Source organism: Hippocampus guttulatus, chromosome 11 (assembly GCF_054856545.1).
Source record: "Hippocampus guttulatus isolate MCC_2025c chromosome 11, RoL_Hgut_1.0, whole genome shotgun sequence".
Lineage (NCBI taxonomy): Eukaryota > Metazoa > Chordata > Actinopteri > Syngnathiformes > Syngnathidae > Hippocampus > Hippocampus guttulatus.
In genome coordinates, this window is record NC_141271.1 from 19,250,633 (window position 1) to 19,268,907 (window position 18,275).

General features: G+C 45.1%; 1 protein-coding gene across 1 annotated transcript in view; it reads left to right on the plus strand.

The window, feature by feature from the left end:
- The window catches only part of neb (nebulin), a 59,676-nt gene that overhangs the window by 2,482 nt on the left and 38,919 nt on the right, over positions 1 to 18,275 (plus strand). The window contains exons 4-47 of the mRNA XM_086123386.1: positions 1,265 to 1,351; positions 2,533 to 2,640; positions 2,729 to 2,836; positions 3,707 to 3,811; positions 3,882 to 3,986; positions 4,099 to 4,203; positions 4,278 to 4,382; positions 4,945 to 5,049; positions 5,412 to 5,519; positions 5,628 to 5,744; positions 5,839 to 5,940; positions 6,049 to 6,156; positions 6,251 to 6,355; positions 6,435 to 6,533; positions 7,031 to 7,135; positions 7,215 to 7,322; positions 7,402 to 7,515; positions 7,665 to 7,862; positions 8,132 to 8,239; positions 8,325 to 8,423; positions 8,496 to 8,600; positions 8,672 to 8,779; positions 9,645 to 9,956; positions 10,289 to 10,495; positions 10,576 to 10,680; positions 11,346 to 11,453; positions 11,532 to 11,843; positions 11,926 to 12,132; positions 12,217 to 12,321; positions 12,398 to 12,505; positions 13,072 to 13,383; positions 13,786 to 13,992; positions 14,093 to 14,197; positions 14,291 to 14,398; positions 14,481 to 14,792; positions 15,076 to 15,282; positions 15,361 to 15,465; positions 15,533 to 15,640; positions 15,765 to 16,076; positions 16,196 to 16,402; positions 16,473 to 16,577; positions 16,670 to 16,777; positions 17,322 to 17,633; positions 17,880 to 18,083. Of these exons, the coding sequence (XP_085979512.1) occupies positions 1,265 to 1,351; positions 2,533 to 2,640; positions 2,729 to 2,836; positions 3,707 to 3,811; positions 3,882 to 3,986; positions 4,099 to 4,203; positions 4,278 to 4,382; positions 4,945 to 5,049; positions 5,412 to 5,519; positions 5,628 to 5,744; positions 5,839 to 5,940; positions 6,049 to 6,156; positions 6,251 to 6,355; positions 6,435 to 6,533; positions 7,031 to 7,135; positions 7,215 to 7,322; positions 7,402 to 7,515; positions 7,665 to 7,862; positions 8,132 to 8,239; positions 8,325 to 8,423; positions 8,496 to 8,600; positions 8,672 to 8,779; positions 9,645 to 9,956; positions 10,289 to 10,495; positions 10,576 to 10,680; positions 11,346 to 11,453; positions 11,532 to 11,843; positions 11,926 to 12,132; positions 12,217 to 12,321; positions 12,398 to 12,505; positions 13,072 to 13,383; positions 13,786 to 13,992; positions 14,093 to 14,197; positions 14,291 to 14,398; positions 14,481 to 14,792; positions 15,076 to 15,282; positions 15,361 to 15,465; positions 15,533 to 15,640; positions 15,765 to 16,076; positions 16,196 to 16,402; positions 16,473 to 16,577; positions 16,670 to 16,777; positions 17,322 to 17,633; positions 17,880 to 18,083 (6,588 nt within the window). The remainder of the gene's footprint in view (positions 1 to 1,264; positions 1,352 to 2,532; positions 2,641 to 2,728; positions 2,837 to 3,706; positions 3,812 to 3,881; positions 3,987 to 4,098; positions 4,204 to 4,277; positions 4,383 to 4,944; positions 5,050 to 5,411; positions 5,520 to 5,627; positions 5,745 to 5,838; positions 5,941 to 6,048; positions 6,157 to 6,250; positions 6,356 to 6,434; positions 6,534 to 7,030; positions 7,136 to 7,214; positions 7,323 to 7,401; positions 7,516 to 7,664; positions 7,863 to 8,131; positions 8,240 to 8,324; positions 8,424 to 8,495; positions 8,601 to 8,671; positions 8,780 to 9,644; positions 9,957 to 10,288; positions 10,496 to 10,575; positions 10,681 to 11,345; positions 11,454 to 11,531; positions 11,844 to 11,925; positions 12,133 to 12,216; positions 12,322 to 12,397; positions 12,506 to 13,071; positions 13,384 to 13,785; positions 13,993 to 14,092; positions 14,198 to 14,290; positions 14,399 to 14,480; positions 14,793 to 15,075; positions 15,283 to 15,360; positions 15,466 to 15,532; positions 15,641 to 15,764; positions 16,077 to 16,195; positions 16,403 to 16,472; positions 16,578 to 16,669; positions 16,778 to 17,321; positions 17,634 to 17,879; positions 18,084 to 18,275) is intronic.

The following is an 18,275-nucleotide window of genomic DNA, read 5'->3' on the forward strand; positions in this document are numbered from 1 at the left end:
ACAAAGAAAGGAGAGAACCATTTGAACGTTTCACATGTGAAACAACACCTTGGTTGTGGACGTTTGATTTTCAGCCACCTGTAAAGATTGTGGACGCTGATTGCCGCCGTTATTTTTGTTGAGGGTCTTTTTTTTTTAACCGTTATTTCAATTAAACTCTTTTTACCTAAATTTTTTTTAGCTCTTGTCAAGTCGTGTTTGTCTTTTTATTTTGTATATTAATTCATTTCTATCATTAAAAAAGTGGTTATTTGATTTATCGTCAACAATATGTGTCACTTTTAGTGTGGAACTCTCATGGTTCTCTCCTGTCTATTAAATTCACATAACGAGCTCTGATACAAATATTGTTGTAAAATGATGGCGATGGTGCTGCAGATGTCTTTTCTCTCAGCTCTGGTGTGGGAAGGAATCATCGGTAGAATTGATATTCTTCCATTTTTATGTTTCATCATGGCCACTTGTGCTCTGACGGCAGCTGGGCCGGTGTTACAGAAACGTTGCTCGATTTTTCGCCGGTGGCCTTTTTGAGGAGGGGGGTCTGAAAATGGCTAAATATAGTTGGCAAAACTGGATGACAGGCACGGACAGATTGGAAATTACAATCCAAAATAGAATGGAAGTCACCTGAGCTCCCGCTTTTTATTTAGAAGAGTTTACAACCAATCTCGATTTTTCTTAGAAGAACTCACACTCAAACTGTTTATTTTCCCTCAGGTGAGACAACAATTCCTATTTTTTTTTCCTTTTAGAATGAGACTCAATCAGACCAGATTTTTCATAGAAGAGAACAATCCATTTTTTTTCCAGAGAACTCACAATCAGACCTGATGTTTTTTAGAAAAGAGAAATCCTGATTTTTTTTCCATTTTAGGTCACAACCGATGATTATCTAGACGAGTTTACAAGAAATATAGATTATTATTATTTTTTAATTAAAAGAAGAGGTCACAGTTCTGTTTTATTTCCATAAGTCATCACAAGCCTTTTTTCTTTCTCAAAGGTGTTCAATAAAACAAACCCTTATTTCTTTTCTGATAAAATCCTTTGGAAGCGAGTGATTCCTTTTGCTCTTAACTAATCGTGACATTTCGACGGCCACATTTGAATTAGCACGATAGCAATTTAGTATTAGCGCCTTCTGGACACCAGAACTGAGTATGAATCGGCCTGTACGCCGTCACATGCAAAGCACAGTGTGTTTCTTCTTCCATGTCGTGCAAGGCCAGAGTGTGTTGTATGATTTGTGCGATGTGTTGAGCAGATGCCAACGACGACACACGTCACTCACGAGCACCACACTCATCATCAACATCATCAACCTCATGAACCTCATCACCGCGAACATCAGGTAAATTACAGCAGAATGGCACGACCTACCAGCCCGCTTTGTCTTGCGCAAGCTCCGTTTCAACGTTTCCCGGCTAGCTTGCTCGCTAGCTACCTTGTGCTGCTCGGCGTCAGTTGATAACTGGCGGTTTTGATGAAGGCTCATTTGTGAAATGAATGTGGAATATATATGGGCCGCTTCCCTAGTGCATGGAGCCTGACTGAGACGTCAGCTAATCCTGTGCTCACGATGCAATTTAATTTCATTTAAGGAAGAGGTTTTCAATTGTTAGATCAAGCCATTTTTTTTTACTTTATCGTCATTTTACTACGACTTTGCTTTACAAATACATACACCGTTTCTCTTTCCGAAAATGTTATTTCTGTTTATGTAAAAAAATGGCAATTCTCATATTGTTGCAACCTTATTCTTGTAAGGTTATTATTTTTTTTTAACGATACAACTTTTTTGTGTAATATTCTGAAACGTGTTTCAAAAATGCATTTCCTCTCAAATATTATTTCTAATTGATTTTCTTTTTGTATTGTACATTTGTACATTATTAATTAATTAATTACATAATTTTTTTGGATCTCAAACGATACAGCCTGACTCCGATCACGTCCTGTCAAAAATGTTCTTTACAATATGTTGTATGTGCCTCCTTGAACCTAAAATTGGCATTCTGATTAATATTACGTTTGTGGAATAGGAATCAAGCAGCAAAATCCAGCGGTTTTCATTCATCTCAGGAGGCGGCCATTTTGCCACTTTCTGTTGACTGAAAATGACATCACAGTCCCTCACGGCTCAGGGAACGACCAATCACGGCTCACCTGTTACCTGAGTCCCGAGCCAAAATGGCCAACCTGTATGAAGAGTAAAAACAGGCGAATTTTGCTGCTTAATTCATATTCCACACACCAATATTCATCTGAATCCCGTGTTAAGTCAAGTGGGTGTCGCATAGAACATATTATTGGAAAGAAATGTTTTGACTTGACTTCCCCTTTAAAATAACAACTTATTTTCCTTGAAATAATGACATCTGTATTTTTTAAAAAAAATCAATTGAACACTTTCCCCTCAAAAAATCTCAGCGCAAATCCGAATGTGCCTTCCTGCATGTTTATTTTGAGTGACAGCAAAGCGCGCGAGCGACGTGCGTTTGCGTTTGTGACTTGCATTTTGCCTTCCGCCAGTCGGGCTTGCCCACCAGGAAAGTGGTGAAAAAGGTGAAAGTGGACACGTCCAAGTTCATGACCCCGTATCTGGAACACAGCCAGAAGATGTTGGACCAGTTCAGCTACGTGAGCCACCACTTGCCGCTCTCCTTCTTTCCGCTCACAACACTTTCTTTGCGCCCTCATCGCTTGTCTCTTTTGCTCCGCCATGCAGAACAAATATCGGCAGGCCTACGACAAGTCCAGAGGGAAACCTCCCGCCGTCACCACGGACACGCCCGAGATGATTCGCATCCGCAAGGCTCAGGAGCAGCTCAGTGAGGTACGTCGACGAGTGGCCGCACAGGGACCATATGGTTCTTCTTGACCTCCTTGTTGTTGCTGTTGTTGCCTTTGTTGTTGCTGTAGTTGTTGTTTTTGTTTTGTTTGTTTTTTTGCTGTAATTTTTGCTGCTGCTCTTGTTGCTGCTGTTGCTGTACTTTGTAGTGGTTGCATCAATTGTCATTGTTGCCATCTTTGTTGGAGCTGTTGTCATCACTGTTGTTGCTCTAATTTCTGTTGTTTTTGTTGCCGGTGTTGTTGTTGTCATTATTGTTGCAATCATTGTTGTTTGCTGTTGTTGTCAGTTTTGTCTCTGTTGTTTCTGCTGTTGTCATTATCGATGTTATTTTTACTGCTATTGTAAGTTTTTTTTTTTTTTTGCTGCTGTTGTTGCTATTGTCGTAATTGTTGTTGCTTTTTTGTTGCTGCTGTCCTTGTCGTTGCTGGCGGTGTTGCTGTTATTTCTGTCATTGTTGTTAGTATTTCTGGAATTGCTGTTGCTTTTGATGTTGGTACTAGTGTTGTTGTTTGTGTCATTAGTCGCACTCTTGCTGGTGTTGTTGTCATTGGTCTCGTCAACTCCATTCTTGTCATTTTTTTTAAATGTTGAATGCAGAAATAAATTGAGACAAGGGTTATCTTTCAGATCAAAATTTAAATAGTTTTGTTCCAATTTTGAAACGCAAAGGGCAGCCCATTTTTGCACCGTTTTTGTCAGTTTAAGTGCTGCTGTATCCGCATATTAGGATAAGTAAAATTCTATTTGTCTAAATCCCTCTCCTGCTAAAGTACAAAATTTGGTGAGCCCATTCTGGCGGTCCTATTAATTTATGGCCAAGTGGACGGTTGACTTGCAGCGTTGCATCCACAGATCAAATACCGCATGGAGGGCAACAAGTCCAAGACGGGCAGCTTGTACGATGGCGAGGCACAAGAGATCGCCCATGTCAAGCACGTGTCGGACCTCATCAGCAAGGTGGGTCCGCTGAGCGCAAGTCACATAAAGCTCCACAGAAACCGCCAATAACCCACATTCGCCCGCGTAGGTCCTCTACCGGCAGAAGTGGGATGAGATCAAGGACAAGTACCATCTGCCTCCAGATGCCCCAGAACTGGTTTTGGCTGTGAAGAATGCCGCCAACTACAGCAAAGTGAGACTTTATTTTTTGTTGTTGCTTTTACCATAACTATGAAAAAGTACTCATTGTATTTGAATCATAAATGTGTATTTTCGTGATGTGCGTGTGGATTGTGGCGGTGTAGAAAATGTACACGGAGGACTGGGACGAGGAGAAGACCATGTTCTGCCCGTACACCGACAGCCTCGAACTGCGTCGGGTGGCCAAGGCTCAGGAGGCGCTCAGTGACGTAAGTCCGTCGCCACCAAATATTTTGCTCACAATGGGGTTGTTTTGCTGACGTTCTGAGGGCGCCGATTTCAGATCCAGTACAAGAAAGGGCACGAGAAGCGCATGGCCGAGTTCACCAGCCTGGCCGACCCCCCCGAGGTGGAGCTGGCCAGGATAGCCTCGGACCAGCGCAGCGATGTAAGCACATCTTTTTTTTTTCACATTTTCAAATGTTGCCTTTTTTTTTTTTTTTTTTTGTAATCATAACTTGTAATTTGTATCATACTGTAACAAAATACATCTACAACATTTATCTATATATCAATTTTTTGTTTACAACAAAAGAACAAACAATACTCATTAATATTATCACAAAACCTTGAGATGAGAAAATTGGAAACATTAAGCTCAGAAATTTTTTTTAAACATTGAAATGTTTTGGTTTTAATTATGGATCGCCAAATGTTGCGAGTTGTATGACATCGAATCCCCCAAAATACAAATTACAAAAAAAAAAGAAAATCTGACAAACTCAGAAGCATGTACAGTATTGTGTTACTTAATCTTTTCCACATTAAATAAAAAACAAAATCACTTGCTTTGTGTTTTTCACAAGAAAGCGTTTTATTTAAAAAATGTCTTGAAAAATCAACATTTCAAGTTTTTTTTTCTTTTCTACTCCCCAAACTCCTTCAAAAAAGAAACAAGTCATCTTTGAAGATACATGTTTTGATGTCGCTTTTGAACTTACTCCCCCCAGCTCAAGTACAAGGAGGCGTACAACGAAGACGTGAAGGGTCAATGGTGCGAGACGCCCTACTTTGACGTGGCCATGGCCAGGGCAGCCATGGACAACCTCAGCAATGTAAGACACACAGACGCACACAATTCTCAGACGACTGTTTGACCTTCCTTCCTCTCCAACGTACAGCATTAATAAATATTATTATTATTATTATTGTTAAATAAATACATTTAAACTCACGCCCCAAAACAATGGACAATTTCCCTGGAATTAGTTTTAGTTGGATGCAATTGCAGTTAGCCTTCTTTTTTTTTTTCAAAAGCCTTTTCATTTTATTTCGTTCACGAGAACGCTCTTTCAATTTTAATTGTAGTTATTTCGGTACTTTCCGCGAGCTTCAATAACTTTGGGACGGACGGATGTACAGCTAGCCAGCACATGTGGCAGACGCTAGCACGAACCTTTGCTTCTTTCCCTTGCAGAGGAAATACACGCAAAAGCACGAGGACACCAAAGACCAAATCTACTTCATGCAAACCGACACGCCCGTCTACGACACCCACAAGAAGGCGGGCGCCACTGCCAGCGACGTGAGCCACCACCCGCGATCGGAAAATGGATGGATGATTTAATTCAGTGAGGGGGAAAAAAAAACTGCTGCAACAATGACATGAGCGTGTTCATGTTTGCGTGTCCAGGTCCAGTACAAGAAGGAGTACGAGGAGACGAAGGCCCAGTCCGACTACAACACACTGCCGGCCACCGAGAACCCACGACTCAGGCAGCTCCGATACGCCGGCACCATCCTCAGTGACGTACGTGTTGCACATCCACACTCAAAGGGAGAGTCCCATCTCAAGAAGTAAAATAGTTGAGCTTTTGTTTTTTTGTGGGGGGCGATCTTTGCAGAAAGTGTACAAGGACAACTACGAGAAGTCCCGAGGGTTCAGCATCAACTATTGCGATACGCCCAAGTTCCAAATGGACTCGGTTCTCAAACAGTTTACGGATGTAAGAATGGCAATATGCTTTCTCTCTTTCACTTTTTTTTTTAACAGCTTCACAATTCCATTCTTGTTGAATGGCTCTTTAATAAATCGTCACCTTGTCTTTCTGCAGATGCGCTACAAAGAGAAGTACGACAACGAAATAAAGGGTCACTACCTGGGCAGCTACGAGGATGTTTACATGCTCCACTGCCAACAAGTGGAGGAGCTGAAGAACGAGGTTCGATTCGTTGGGGTTATTCTCCTTGCCAACCACCCGCTGACTCCTTCCCAAAAATCTCACCTCTCAATTTTGCATCCTTGTGTTTTCGCAGAGACTGTACAAAGCCGACTATGAAGACATGAAAACGCAGTGTTTCTTCCCTCAAACCATCACGGCCGAGTACGAAGCCACCAGGAAGCTGGAGGATTGCAAGGATGTGAGGAAGGGACATGGACTCAGGACTCAGGATTTAGGCCCTCTTCCGGTGGATTTCTTACGCTAGCTTTTCTTTGCAGAAAGTTTACCGGCAGCATCCGGACAAAGTGAAATTCACGCAAGTGACCGACTCGCCAGTTTTAGTCCAGGCGGCCATCAACGCCTACCAGCTGAGTGACGTACGTATGACACGCCCCGAGTCCGGATTCTCAACCTTGCCCTTTCCGTTAGCCACGTGGCAGAACTGGAGAGTCACATCCTCCATGACTTTTCAAAATGCAGGAAGCCCACCTGTCCACTTGTGGCCATGGAAACCCGAGAGCCGTCTGCCTGTGGAGTAAATTTAGCAAACTCAGAATAGAGGCAGTGAGCTGGGACAGTCAAAGTCCACTGGCACAGTCCTGCTCTCCTGCGGGAGTAAAAATAAATGACCGGAGTGAGACCACCCAAAATATACAAGAAGATCATGATGGAACAATGGTTTTTAAAGCTGGTCATCAAAACTTTACAAAGTCAAAAACAGTTGAATTTAGGTAAACCAAAGTAATCTCTTCCTCTTTTAGGCTTTAAAGCCCCTAGAAAGGGGTCATGGTCGAGGCCCTTTTACTTTTTAATCCCTCAGTGAAACGTAACGATTGAGAGAGTACTTTACTCAAGAGTTTGGCCATCCTCACAGCTCAACTACAAGGCGCACTACGAAGAGACCAAGCACAAGAACAGCCTGCCTCCGGATGACCCCTTCTTCGTCCAATCCCGAGTGAACGCCTTCAACCTGAGCGACGTAAGCTACCGCCTCGAGACGTTACCGTGAATATACACGTGACAGGACCATACACTGAATTCTGCCGTCTCCTTGACAGAACTGCTACAAATATGACTGGGAGAGAACCAAGGCCAAGAAGTTTGAGATTAAGGAGGACGCGATCCCCATCTTGGCCGCCCGGGCTCACACAAACATCGCCAGCGACGTATGCGTGCCCATGGCAAATCTTCAAAGTGTGAGAATTGAATCACAGGACCCCCCCCCCCCCCCCCGGTTTCTTGTAGGTGAAATACAAGAAGGAGTACGAGAAGAACAAGGGTCAGATGGTCGGAGCTCTCAGCATTAATGATGATCCCAAGATCCTGCACTCTGTCCACGTGGCCAAAATCCAGAGTGATGTAAACGAACTTTTTGTTTCGTCATTTCTGTTTCTCAAACCCGTCGGGTGCCGTGACTCTTCACAGGCTACGGCTGTCCGGACTCCAGTTTGAGAACCACTGCTGTCAGGCCAAAAACTGTGTTGTTTACTTGAGTTCTTCTCCCGCAGCGAGAATACAAAAAGGACTACGAAAAGATCAAGACCAAGTATCACACGCCTCTGGACATGATGTCCGTCACCCAGGCTAAGAAGTCGCAGGCCGTCAGCACCATGGCCGGGTACCGCAGCATCAACCCCAACTTCTTCCTGCCCCATGACGCCGTGCTGCTGGACCTGGCCAAGAAGGCCAACATCATCCAGAGCGACGTGAGTCGGCACACTAATTAGGAACGGCAGTAGAGTAACCAAAGCGACCAAAAAATGATGAGTTCATGAAGGACAAACCAACGTATAGTCGGATCCGAACCAAGCTCGATGACAAAAAGTCCGCCTTTTGTTGTTATCCTGCTGGATCTTTTTCTTTGGAGAGTCCGCCGCCGACCTAGCTTATTCGTGACTTTTATCCTGCCCTCGGAAGTGCTGACACAACCTCAACAATGTCTGGTACTTTTCCTATGTGTGACTCCACGCTTCAGAACGAGTACAAATCTGACTACAACAACTACACCAAAGGGACCCCATGGGTGCCGTTTGGCTCTTTGGACGTGGAAAAGGCCAAGTATGCCGGGGAAATTCTTAACGAGGTTTGTCCAACAATCAGCAACTATCCAGAGAAACTGCCACATGAAAAGTTTTACACCACACCGTTTTTTTTTTCTTTTTGTGCAGAAAAAATACAGACGGCACCCTGACACCATCCCCTTCACGTCCATCGACGACCACCCCGTCATGATGCAGGCCAAAGTTAACCAGCTCCAGAGGAGCGATGTGAGTTACGATTAGCGCGTTTCTCTCTCACGTTCAATCAACTCTTTCCTAACCGGTCTTTGTTTTGCACAGCTGTTCTACAAGCAAGGTCTGGAGGACATCCACCAGAAGTACTCCCTGCCGGTTGACATTCCCGAGTTCGTCCAGGCCAAATGCAACGCCTACAACATCAGCAACGTAAGACTAAGACACAATCTCGGCGGAACATTTGTTTTTTGACTCATCCTGTCTGCGGTCCACCATTTCAGAATTATTACAAGTACGCCTGGCAGGACATCATTGCTAAAGGCTACGACTTGCAGCTCGACGCCATCCCCATTGTTGCCGCCAAAGCTGCCAGACACGCTGCCAGTGATGTACGTTCACAATGCACACAGACACGAAACACTCGAACGAACTCAGTTGTCTAAACACCAGAAGGAGGAGGAAGTCACGTATGTCATTAGTCTCGAGTTTGAAGCTCCAACTTTCAAGAAATTCCAGTCCCAACTAAATTCAGTCATGTCATTATTTGCTCAGTCGCAACCAATATTTGTTTTAGTTATTGTGTAAACACATTCATAACCAGGGCTGCTTGATACCATTTTTTTCCAGGCCGATACCAGGATAAATATTCACTCTTTCAGTACTGACCGACACAGAGTACTGATACCTTTAAAATTTTTGAGATATCAAATTTGAAACAATGCCCCCAAATTTTGCAACAAACACCTTTCTTTTCTGACGCAGATGATGATTCCCCGATTCAAACTACCACAGTATAGTGCCAACGATAAACCTTTTTTTTTTTTTGCCTTAAGTATTGGTGGCTGGTATCGACAGCCTCCATGAGCACTCGATACCTGAAAATAAAGCCGGTATCGGCCCAACACAGATACTTGGTATTGGCCCATCCCTATTCAGAACACAACATTTTCTATTGTCTGTCACTTGTCTGTCTTCTCAATTAAACGTATAACGGACAAGAAGCCTAATCAATGTGTGACTTGCTTTCGATGAGCTATGCTGCGGAGTTAATGTGGCTGCCTTTGTGGATTTTGTAGATATCGATGAAGATAGATGTTGTAGTGTGTCTATTATTTTTGATTTTGCGAACCTTACATGCTGCCATTCTCTGTTTTGTCCTCTTAATTTGATCAAAAGCATATTTGAAGTCCTCAAATTGACGTCTTTTTGAGTTCCCCATCTCTGCTAAGCACAACACCGCAATCCCGCCTCCAGGTGCAGTACAAGAAAGCGTACGAGAAGGATCGAGGCCACCACGTGGGTTTCCGTAGTCTGCAGGACGACCCCCTGCTGGTCCACTACATGGAGGTGGCCAAGATGCAGAGCGACAAGAACTACAAGAAGGACTACCACAAGGTCAAGCTCAAGTACCACACGCCGGTGGACATGTTGAGCGTGGCCCACGCCAAGCATGCCTCGGCCGTGCAGACCAACACTGGCTACAAGCAACCCCACCACAAGTACTGCCTCCTACCAGATGCCTTGAACCTGGATTGGGCTCGCACCGTGAACTACAACACCAGTGAGGTAAGTTCTAAACGTTTCAGGCCATTCAGTTTAAAGTGTCTTGCTAGGTGTGTTTTGGGGGGGCCTAAAAAAAACATTTATTTTAAAAGATTTCTAAAAATCTTTGAAAAGTTACTGAATCTGGTGAAAGAAATGTCGCTGAGGTCGTCTGAAAAGTTGCTAACTCTCGTAACAAAATTACCCAATTGCTAGCAATGATTAGGAGGTTAATTAGGTCCTCATTGAAGGTCCCAGAGTCCAGGTACCAAATACTCGTCCCACCACTGCTTTATGGGGATAATCAAGCCTAGCTTTTTAGGTAGTGGACCAAAATCCTTTTTTTGGTTTTCTAGCACCAGTACAAACAGGATTACGAGAACTGCATCAAGGGAATCGGTTGGGTTCCGATCGGCTCCCTGGAGGTGGAGCAGGCAAAGGCGGCTGGGGCGGCTTTGGACGAGAAGAAATACAGACAGCACCCGGACACCCTCAAGTTCACCAGCCCACTTGACTCCATGAACATGGAGCTGGTCAAGGCCAACACTCAGATTCTCAACGCGGTGAGCGCCTTCTTCACAAAACTCTTTCTCCGGAGACCACTTGACACTTTTTTGACTCAGTTTCCTGCTTCTGACCGCAGAAAGACTACAAGGCCAGCGGCGAGAAGTTCATGCATACCTATAATCTTCCTGTTGATGCTCCTGAACTGGTGCTAGCCAAATACAATGCTGCCAACATCAGCAAGGTTAGCTACATACCGTCACTTCAGCGGAATGCTCACAAACAATGCAACACATGTAGACAGACACTATCACAGTGCTCAGAGGCATTTATTTACCCGATGTGAAGAAAGACAAAAAAAGTACTCCTTACTGCGGAATGTGTGTCTGTATGCTTTTATGAAGGGTAGAATAGATTTCAAAATTCTGGGACTAGTCTATTAATAACTGAATGCTTTGGGTCCTGAATATATTAAAGAAATGCTAATTGAAGAGAAACCCACAAGTTTCAAAGCAAACATGGTGAAGCAGCATTTAGCTGTAATGCTGCACGCAAATGGAATAAGGTGTGAAGGCAGCAAAGTCAGCCTCAAGTTTTAAATTATTTTAAATTCAGGTTCAAAACTATGATAACCTTCCCCACAAGGTCTTTGATGCATTCAAATCAATTTCATGCCATATTTGAGTTCTTTACTTTGCTGGTAAGCATTTTATTTTTAAATGCTTTTAGGTTCTGTGAAGCACATTGAATTGCCTTTTGTATGAAATGTGCTTTATAAATAAAACTGCCTTCCCTTGACCTTTTGCTCTGTCCCTAAGTGGCCAACACCGGCAGGAGCAGCGCAATGTCCTTTGAATTGAAGTAAAAAAATGGTATACTGCTGTACATACACACTCTGTTCATTTTCAGAATTACTACACCAAGACTTACCGTCGAGATCTGCTCAAAGGACATCACATGAAAGAGGATGCCATCCCCATCGTGGCAGCCAAGACCTCCAGAGACATCGCCAGCAATGTGAGTGGTCAACGCGCTCCCAGCGCCTTCAATTGTTCCCACCTGCGATTTCGTCCCTTTTTTTTTTTTTTTTTGCAGTACAAGTACAAACTGGCACACGAGAAGGCAAAGGGTCAACACGTGGGCTTCCGTAGCCTGCAGGACGACCCCTTGCTGGTCCACTACATGGAGGTGGCCAAGATGCAGAGCGACAAGAACTACAAGAAGGACTACCACAAGTCCAAGCTCAAGTACCACACGCCGGTGGACATGATGAGCGTGGCCCACGCCAAGCACGGCTCGGCCGTGCAGACCATGATCGGCTACAGGACATACCTTCACGACTACTTGATTCTTCCCGACAACTTGCAACTGCACCGCTGCAAGGACATGATGGAGATGCAGAGCGATGTACGTGCTCTCGCTTTTGATTGCGACCTTGCCAGTCTGAAAAACGGGGTTTCAAAAAGATCATCTCTCTGGTTCTGTGCAGATTGTTTACAAAGCCGACTACACGAACTACTACAAAGGATCCGGGTGGGTTCCGATTGGTTCTCTGGATGTGGAGAAGGCCAAAGCTGCCAAAGCCGCCCTAGACGAGATCAGCTACCGTCAGCATCCCAGCACGTTCAAGTTCACCAGCACCAGTGACAGCATGAACATGTCCCTGGCTCTGAGCAATTCCAAACAGCTGGACCCCGTACGAGTGACTCGATCGACAGTCTTTTGTGTTCAAATTGTGTCACATGATCTTTACACCTGTATGATTTTCACCTCCCCGCAGGCCGCTTACAAAGCTTCTGGCGAGAAGTTCAAGCATACATACAACTTGCCGGCCGACTACCCTGAGTTCATCCAGGCTAAATTTAACGCTCATACCCTCAGTGAGGTGAGAGGACCACATTTCTGGCCACATTCTTTGACAAGATGGACACAAGTTTGAATGTATGTTTTGTCCCCTGCAGAATCAGTACAAGCAAAAGTGGCTCCAAGATATCGCTAAAGGCTACGACTTGAGATCCGATGCCATTCCCATTCAGCATGCCAAGCACGGCAGACATATTGCCAGCAATGTGGGTAAAACCGTCACTCTCCCTTTAAACTCAATTCAATTTTAATGATATCGAGCCAATTCACAGCCGAAATGATTTCAATTATATATACGGTGCGGGTCTGCAAGCATGCTTCTCACACACTGATAGACCAACTAAAGTAAAAGTGCACAACAGTAATAGTTGATGTGGTTAGATTTTTTTTTTTTTTACAACTAAATATATATAGCCTCAAAAGCCCACACCAATGCCTCAAATAGTGAAAAACTACTAGAAGAGTGAGGTTAATGATATACCGGTACTGTATATCACAAGTATAGAAATAAGAAGTTAAAAAAAAAAAAAAAACAAGAACATGCAGCAATTACAACTGTCATGCAATGCACCTGAAAACTGCACCTAGGCAAGGATTTGAGTTATAAAAAATAAATTAATTAATAAATAAAATACAAGTATAGGAACAGTAAGCATATGATGTGAGCATGCCCCTACAAACAGTAAGTCACACAGTCGGACGAGAAATGTCACAACTGTCCATCCAATATCCGACGCCTGCAACAAAAAGTCACACTTGCCGTGTTTCGTAGGTGCAATACAAGAAAGACTTTGAGAAAGGGCGAGGCCACCACGTGGGCTTCCGGAGCCTGCAGGACGACCCCCTGCTGGTCCACTACATGGAGTTGGCCAAGATGCAGAGCGACAGGAACTACAAGAAGGACTACCACAAGGCCAAGCTCAAGTACCACACGCCGGTGGACATGTTGAGCTTGGCCCACGCCAAGCAGGCCTCGGCCGCACAGACCATGGCCGGCTACAGGACGATGCACCATACCAACGCTCTCCTCCCGGACGCCATGAACTTCGTGCTGGCTCGTACCATGAACACCCAAGTTAGCGATGTAAGTGTGTCCTCAAGTTCAGTTCGTCAAGGCGTGAGTCAAATCACCCCCTCCATCTTGGTCACAACATATCCGAGATGGGATTTGGTCACACACTCAAGTCACGAGTAAGTCTGAAGACTTAACATTCAAATTCCCAGTTTTTGTTTGGTACAGGTAAGACTCGGTAATCACACACCTTATGAAAGGAGAATTCCGGAAGTCTCATTGGGAACTAAAAGACTTTCGGAATTTGTAGACCGACACTGAATTTCAGAATTTCTTCCTTGATTTTGTGCGATTTTTGGACCGGTGCGATGTGACACCCAAGCATCGGCATTTTTCATCTGGACTTTTAGGTGGATTTTTAAAATTCAGGTCCGAGATTTAGTCCACTGACAGGTGACTTCTTTCTCTCATCAGTGTGATTACAAATCAGACTGGAACAACTACATCAAAGGTGTTGGCTGGATCCCGGTTGGCTCGCTGGCGGTAGAGACTGCCAAGGTTGGTGGTGATATCCTAAGCGAGAACAAGTACCGCACTCACCCGTCCAACTTCAAGTACAGCAAGCTGATGGACTCGATGGACATCGCCCTGGCCACCGTCAACAACCAGATCATGGATAAGGTGCCTCAAAGTTAACCAATTAAACGGAGGCCAAGTTTTTTGCCAAATAACACCTGCATTGCCAATGCTCATGTTTTCCTCTTGCGATTTTTATTTTCAGAAAGCTTACACGGCTGCTTGGGAAAAGGACAAACGGACCATCCACGTCATGCCGGACTCTCCTGAGATTGTCCTGGCCAAGGCCAATGCTCTCACCATGAGCGATGTAATTTCACTTCAAAATTTCAAATCAAGAATAACAATAGTTAAAACAGTGCTCCATGTAAGGACTGTTTTATTTTATTTATTTTTTTTGCAGAAACTTTACAAATCCGGTGTGGCAGAGATGGCCAAGAGGGGCTACAATCTGAGAGCAGATGCCATTCCCATCGTAGCCGCCAAGTCAGGAACAAATATCGCCAGTAACGTACGTCCGAAAAAAAAAGTTCCTAAACTGCACCGCAAACCACTACGCATCATCAACTTACTTATTCAACTCGTCATTGCAGTTTAAGTACAAACTGGATTACGAGAAGGCGCGAGGCCACCACGTGGGCTTCCGTAGCCTCCGGGACGACCCCCTGCTGGTCCACTACATGGAGGTGGCCAGGATGCAGAGCGACAGGAACTACAAGAAGGATTACCACAAGGCCAAGCTCAAGTACCACACGCCGGTGGACATGTTAAGCTTGGCCCACGCCAAGCAGGCCTCGGCCGCGCAGACCAACACTGGCTACAGGAAGATCCTCCATACCTACGCTCTCCTCCCGGATGCCATGAACTTTGTGCTGGCTCGTACCATGAACACTCAGTCTAGTGATGTAAGTTGAAGTGTACATTATTGTGATTAAAGGAAATGCAAGTTTTTGCCCAGTGCCGTTTTCAGAGGTGGGAGTAGGTCATATTGGTCAACATAAGGGTGGGGGGTAAAAAAAAATGCATACGCATATGGCCCGCAAGCCTTGAGTTTGACACCAGTGTTCTTCAGGGTAATAAGAAGACGAGTCATAGCTTTGGGCTATCTTTTAAAATGTCGTTCCAGTGGCTTTTAAAACTCAGGTCTGAGATTCATTTCATTCACTCATGACATCTTTCTCTCTGCAGTGCGATTACAAGTCCGACTGGAACAACTGCGTTAAAGGTATGGGCTGGATCCCCATCGGCTCGCTCGCAGTAGAAACCGCCAAGGTCGGCGGGGACATCTTAAACGAGAACAAGTACCGCACTCACCCGTCCAACTTCAAGTACAGCAAACTGATGGACTCCATGGACATGGCTCTGGCCACGGCCAACAATCAGATCATGAATAAGGTGCGGCACGGTAAAATGGATCTCTCTCGCTCTTACATCCACCAAAAATGCTCATTTCATTGTGGAATTCTTTTTCAGAAAGCTTACACGGCCGCTTGGGAAAAGGCCAAACTGGACGTCCACGTCATGCCGGATGCTCCGGAGATTGTCCTGGCCAAGGCCAACGCCATCAACATGAGCAACGTAAGACGAGAAATGATGACTATTCTCGTTTATTTCCGCGGCATGATTTACTTTCTTCCTTCTACAGAAACTGTACAAAGCTGGCCTTTTGGAAATGGCCAACAGAGGCCACAATCTCGGAGCAGACGCCATCCCAATTCTGGCTGCCAAGTCTGGTACCAACATTGCCAGCAATGTGAGTCTGGAATTCAAGTCACTATAGTGGTACCTTGACTTATAAGTACCGATACCCCAATTCGCCAATTTGGTGTTATAAGACCTGGTCTTTTTTTGTTTGTTTGTTTTTTTTAATGTTACAGTACAAGTACAAACTGGATTACGAGAAGGCACGAGGCCACCACGTGGGCTTCCGTAGCCTGCGGGACGACCCCCTGCTGGTCCACTACATGGAGGTGGCCAAGTTGCAGAGCGACAAGAACTATAAGAAGGACTACCACAAGTCTAAGCTCAAGTACCACTCGCCGGTGGACATGTTGAGCGTGGCCCACGCCAAGCACGCCTCGTCCGTGCAAACCATGACTGGATATAAGAGGCTTATCCCTCACTACACCGTCCTACCTGATGCCATGAACCTGGAACTGGCCCGGAACATGCAGTCTATCGCCAGCGATGTAAGTACCCGATGGGAAGCTTCAAGATCTAAAATTGGAGTGCCGTAATCATCCATTACAACCCCTGCGAAAAGCCACGAATAACTGACACGAGGAACATCCACCGTTTTTCCCCACAGAACCAGTACAAGAGTGAGTATCGCAACTACGTCCGAGGAATCGGTTGGGTTCCCGTCGGCTCACTGGATATGGAGAAAGTCAGAACAGCCGGCAACATCCTAAGGGACCACGGGTACCGCCAGCATCCCAGCACCTTCAAATTCACCAAGGACATGCACTCCATGGACCTGGCACTGGCCTCCGCCAACAACCAGATCATGGATAAGGTACTGCAAGGGACAAAAAGATCTGTTCCTGCCGTTTTTCGTGTCTGACAACTCAAACTGCTGCTTCCAGCAATCTTACACCAAAGCCTGGGACCACGCCAAGCGAACCATTCACATCATGCCTGACGCGATGGACATTGTTCTCGCTCGGGAAAATAGGAAAAACTACAGTGAGGTGAGGGCTTCAGAACTATTGTTTTGTGACCACACAGTTGCTGCACATTGTGACCAAATGATTTGAAGCCATGATGTCCTTGTTGTCATTAGAAACGGTACAAACTGGACAATGAGCGTGCCAAGAAGAAGGGTCACAACCTTCGTGCCGATGCCATCTCCGTGCAGGCTGCTAAAGCCTCAACTATTATCGCAAGTGACGTAAGTGTATTTTTCTTCTTTTACTTTGAGCTTAACCCTATTCAGCGAATCATCCTCTGGCGTCTGTCCCTGTCCTCCGCATCTCCTGCTCTCACTCCAGCTAGCTACAAGTTTCACATCCATACAATCTCCTTTGTCAATCCTCTTCTTTGCCTCCTACCACGCAGCTCCATTATCAGAATCTTTCTACCGATATATCCAGTGTCTCGACTCCACACATCCAACCCCATCTCAGTCTGGCCTCTCTAGCTTCATCTCCAAACCCTCAAGTCTTTGGTGTCCCTCTGAGGAGCTCATTCCTGATTATGTCCATCTGCATCACTCCCAAAGAGAGTCGCAATTCCGATCAGCCTTTTTCTTTTCAGTTCTGTCACGCGTTCCACCTTTTCTTTTGTCATCAAGACTTCAGTACTCCTTAGATCCAATGAGCACCCTTTCCTCATTTATTACCACATGTCCAAGTCAGTGACCCTAATCTGCTGCAATCGGTACTGTCCCTTCTGCTTATCGGCCAGTTTGTGACAAAACCTTTGTTTTCTCGCAGTACAAGTACAAGACCGGATACCGCAAGCAGGTCGGCCACCACATCGGGGCCCTCAGCATCCAGGACGACCCTCTCCTCATGCTGGCCCTGAACTCCGCCAAGATCGCTAGCGACGCCCTCTATAAGAAGGACTTCAACCAGTCCAAGACCAGATTCCACCTGCCAGTGGACATGCTGTCCTTTGAGCTGGCCAAGAAGAACCAGATCCAGGTCAACCACGCCAACTACATCACCCGGCTGCACAACTGGACCTGCCTGCCCGACTCCAACGACGTTCGCCAAGCCAGACATGCCTACAATCTTCAGAGCGATGTGAGTGTAGTTGTAATAAAAATGATTATTTTGGCAAATGTAAAACTAGATTAAAAAATGGGAGCACCAGATATTCTGCAAACGTTTCAACATTCCTCCCTTGATAGAGTCCTATTTTTTTATAGCAGAAAGTGTAAGGGGTTCGCCAACACAAACCATTTGAGAACCCCGGTCTAAGATATAAAGGGTAATTCAGGCGAATACGTGTCTGTTAATTACCTGTTAATACCCTCTTGTCTCATTCAGGTGGTCTATAAGGAAGAGCTGAAGGCACTTCAGGGCACTGGTTGGATCCCCATTGGTTCGTTGGATGTGGAGAAGGTGAAGAAAGCCGGTGAGATCCTGAATGAACAGAAGTACCGCCAGCACCCGAGCAACTACAAGTTCAAGGTCTCAACCGAGGACATGCCCATGGTGCTGGCCAAAGCCAACGCTCAGGTCATGAACAAGGTAGGCTTTTAGCAGCGGTCAAGGATGACCAAGTTTTGCCAGTTACACTACACACCTACCCTCAAGCCTGGGACAAGGACAAGACAAACATCCAAATAAAAATATCGTGAGGAAAAGAAAGAAAGAATCTCAACTTGGTGTTTTCAATCACAAAGCAAACAATTTTGAATTTCAGCGTGACATCCAAAGATC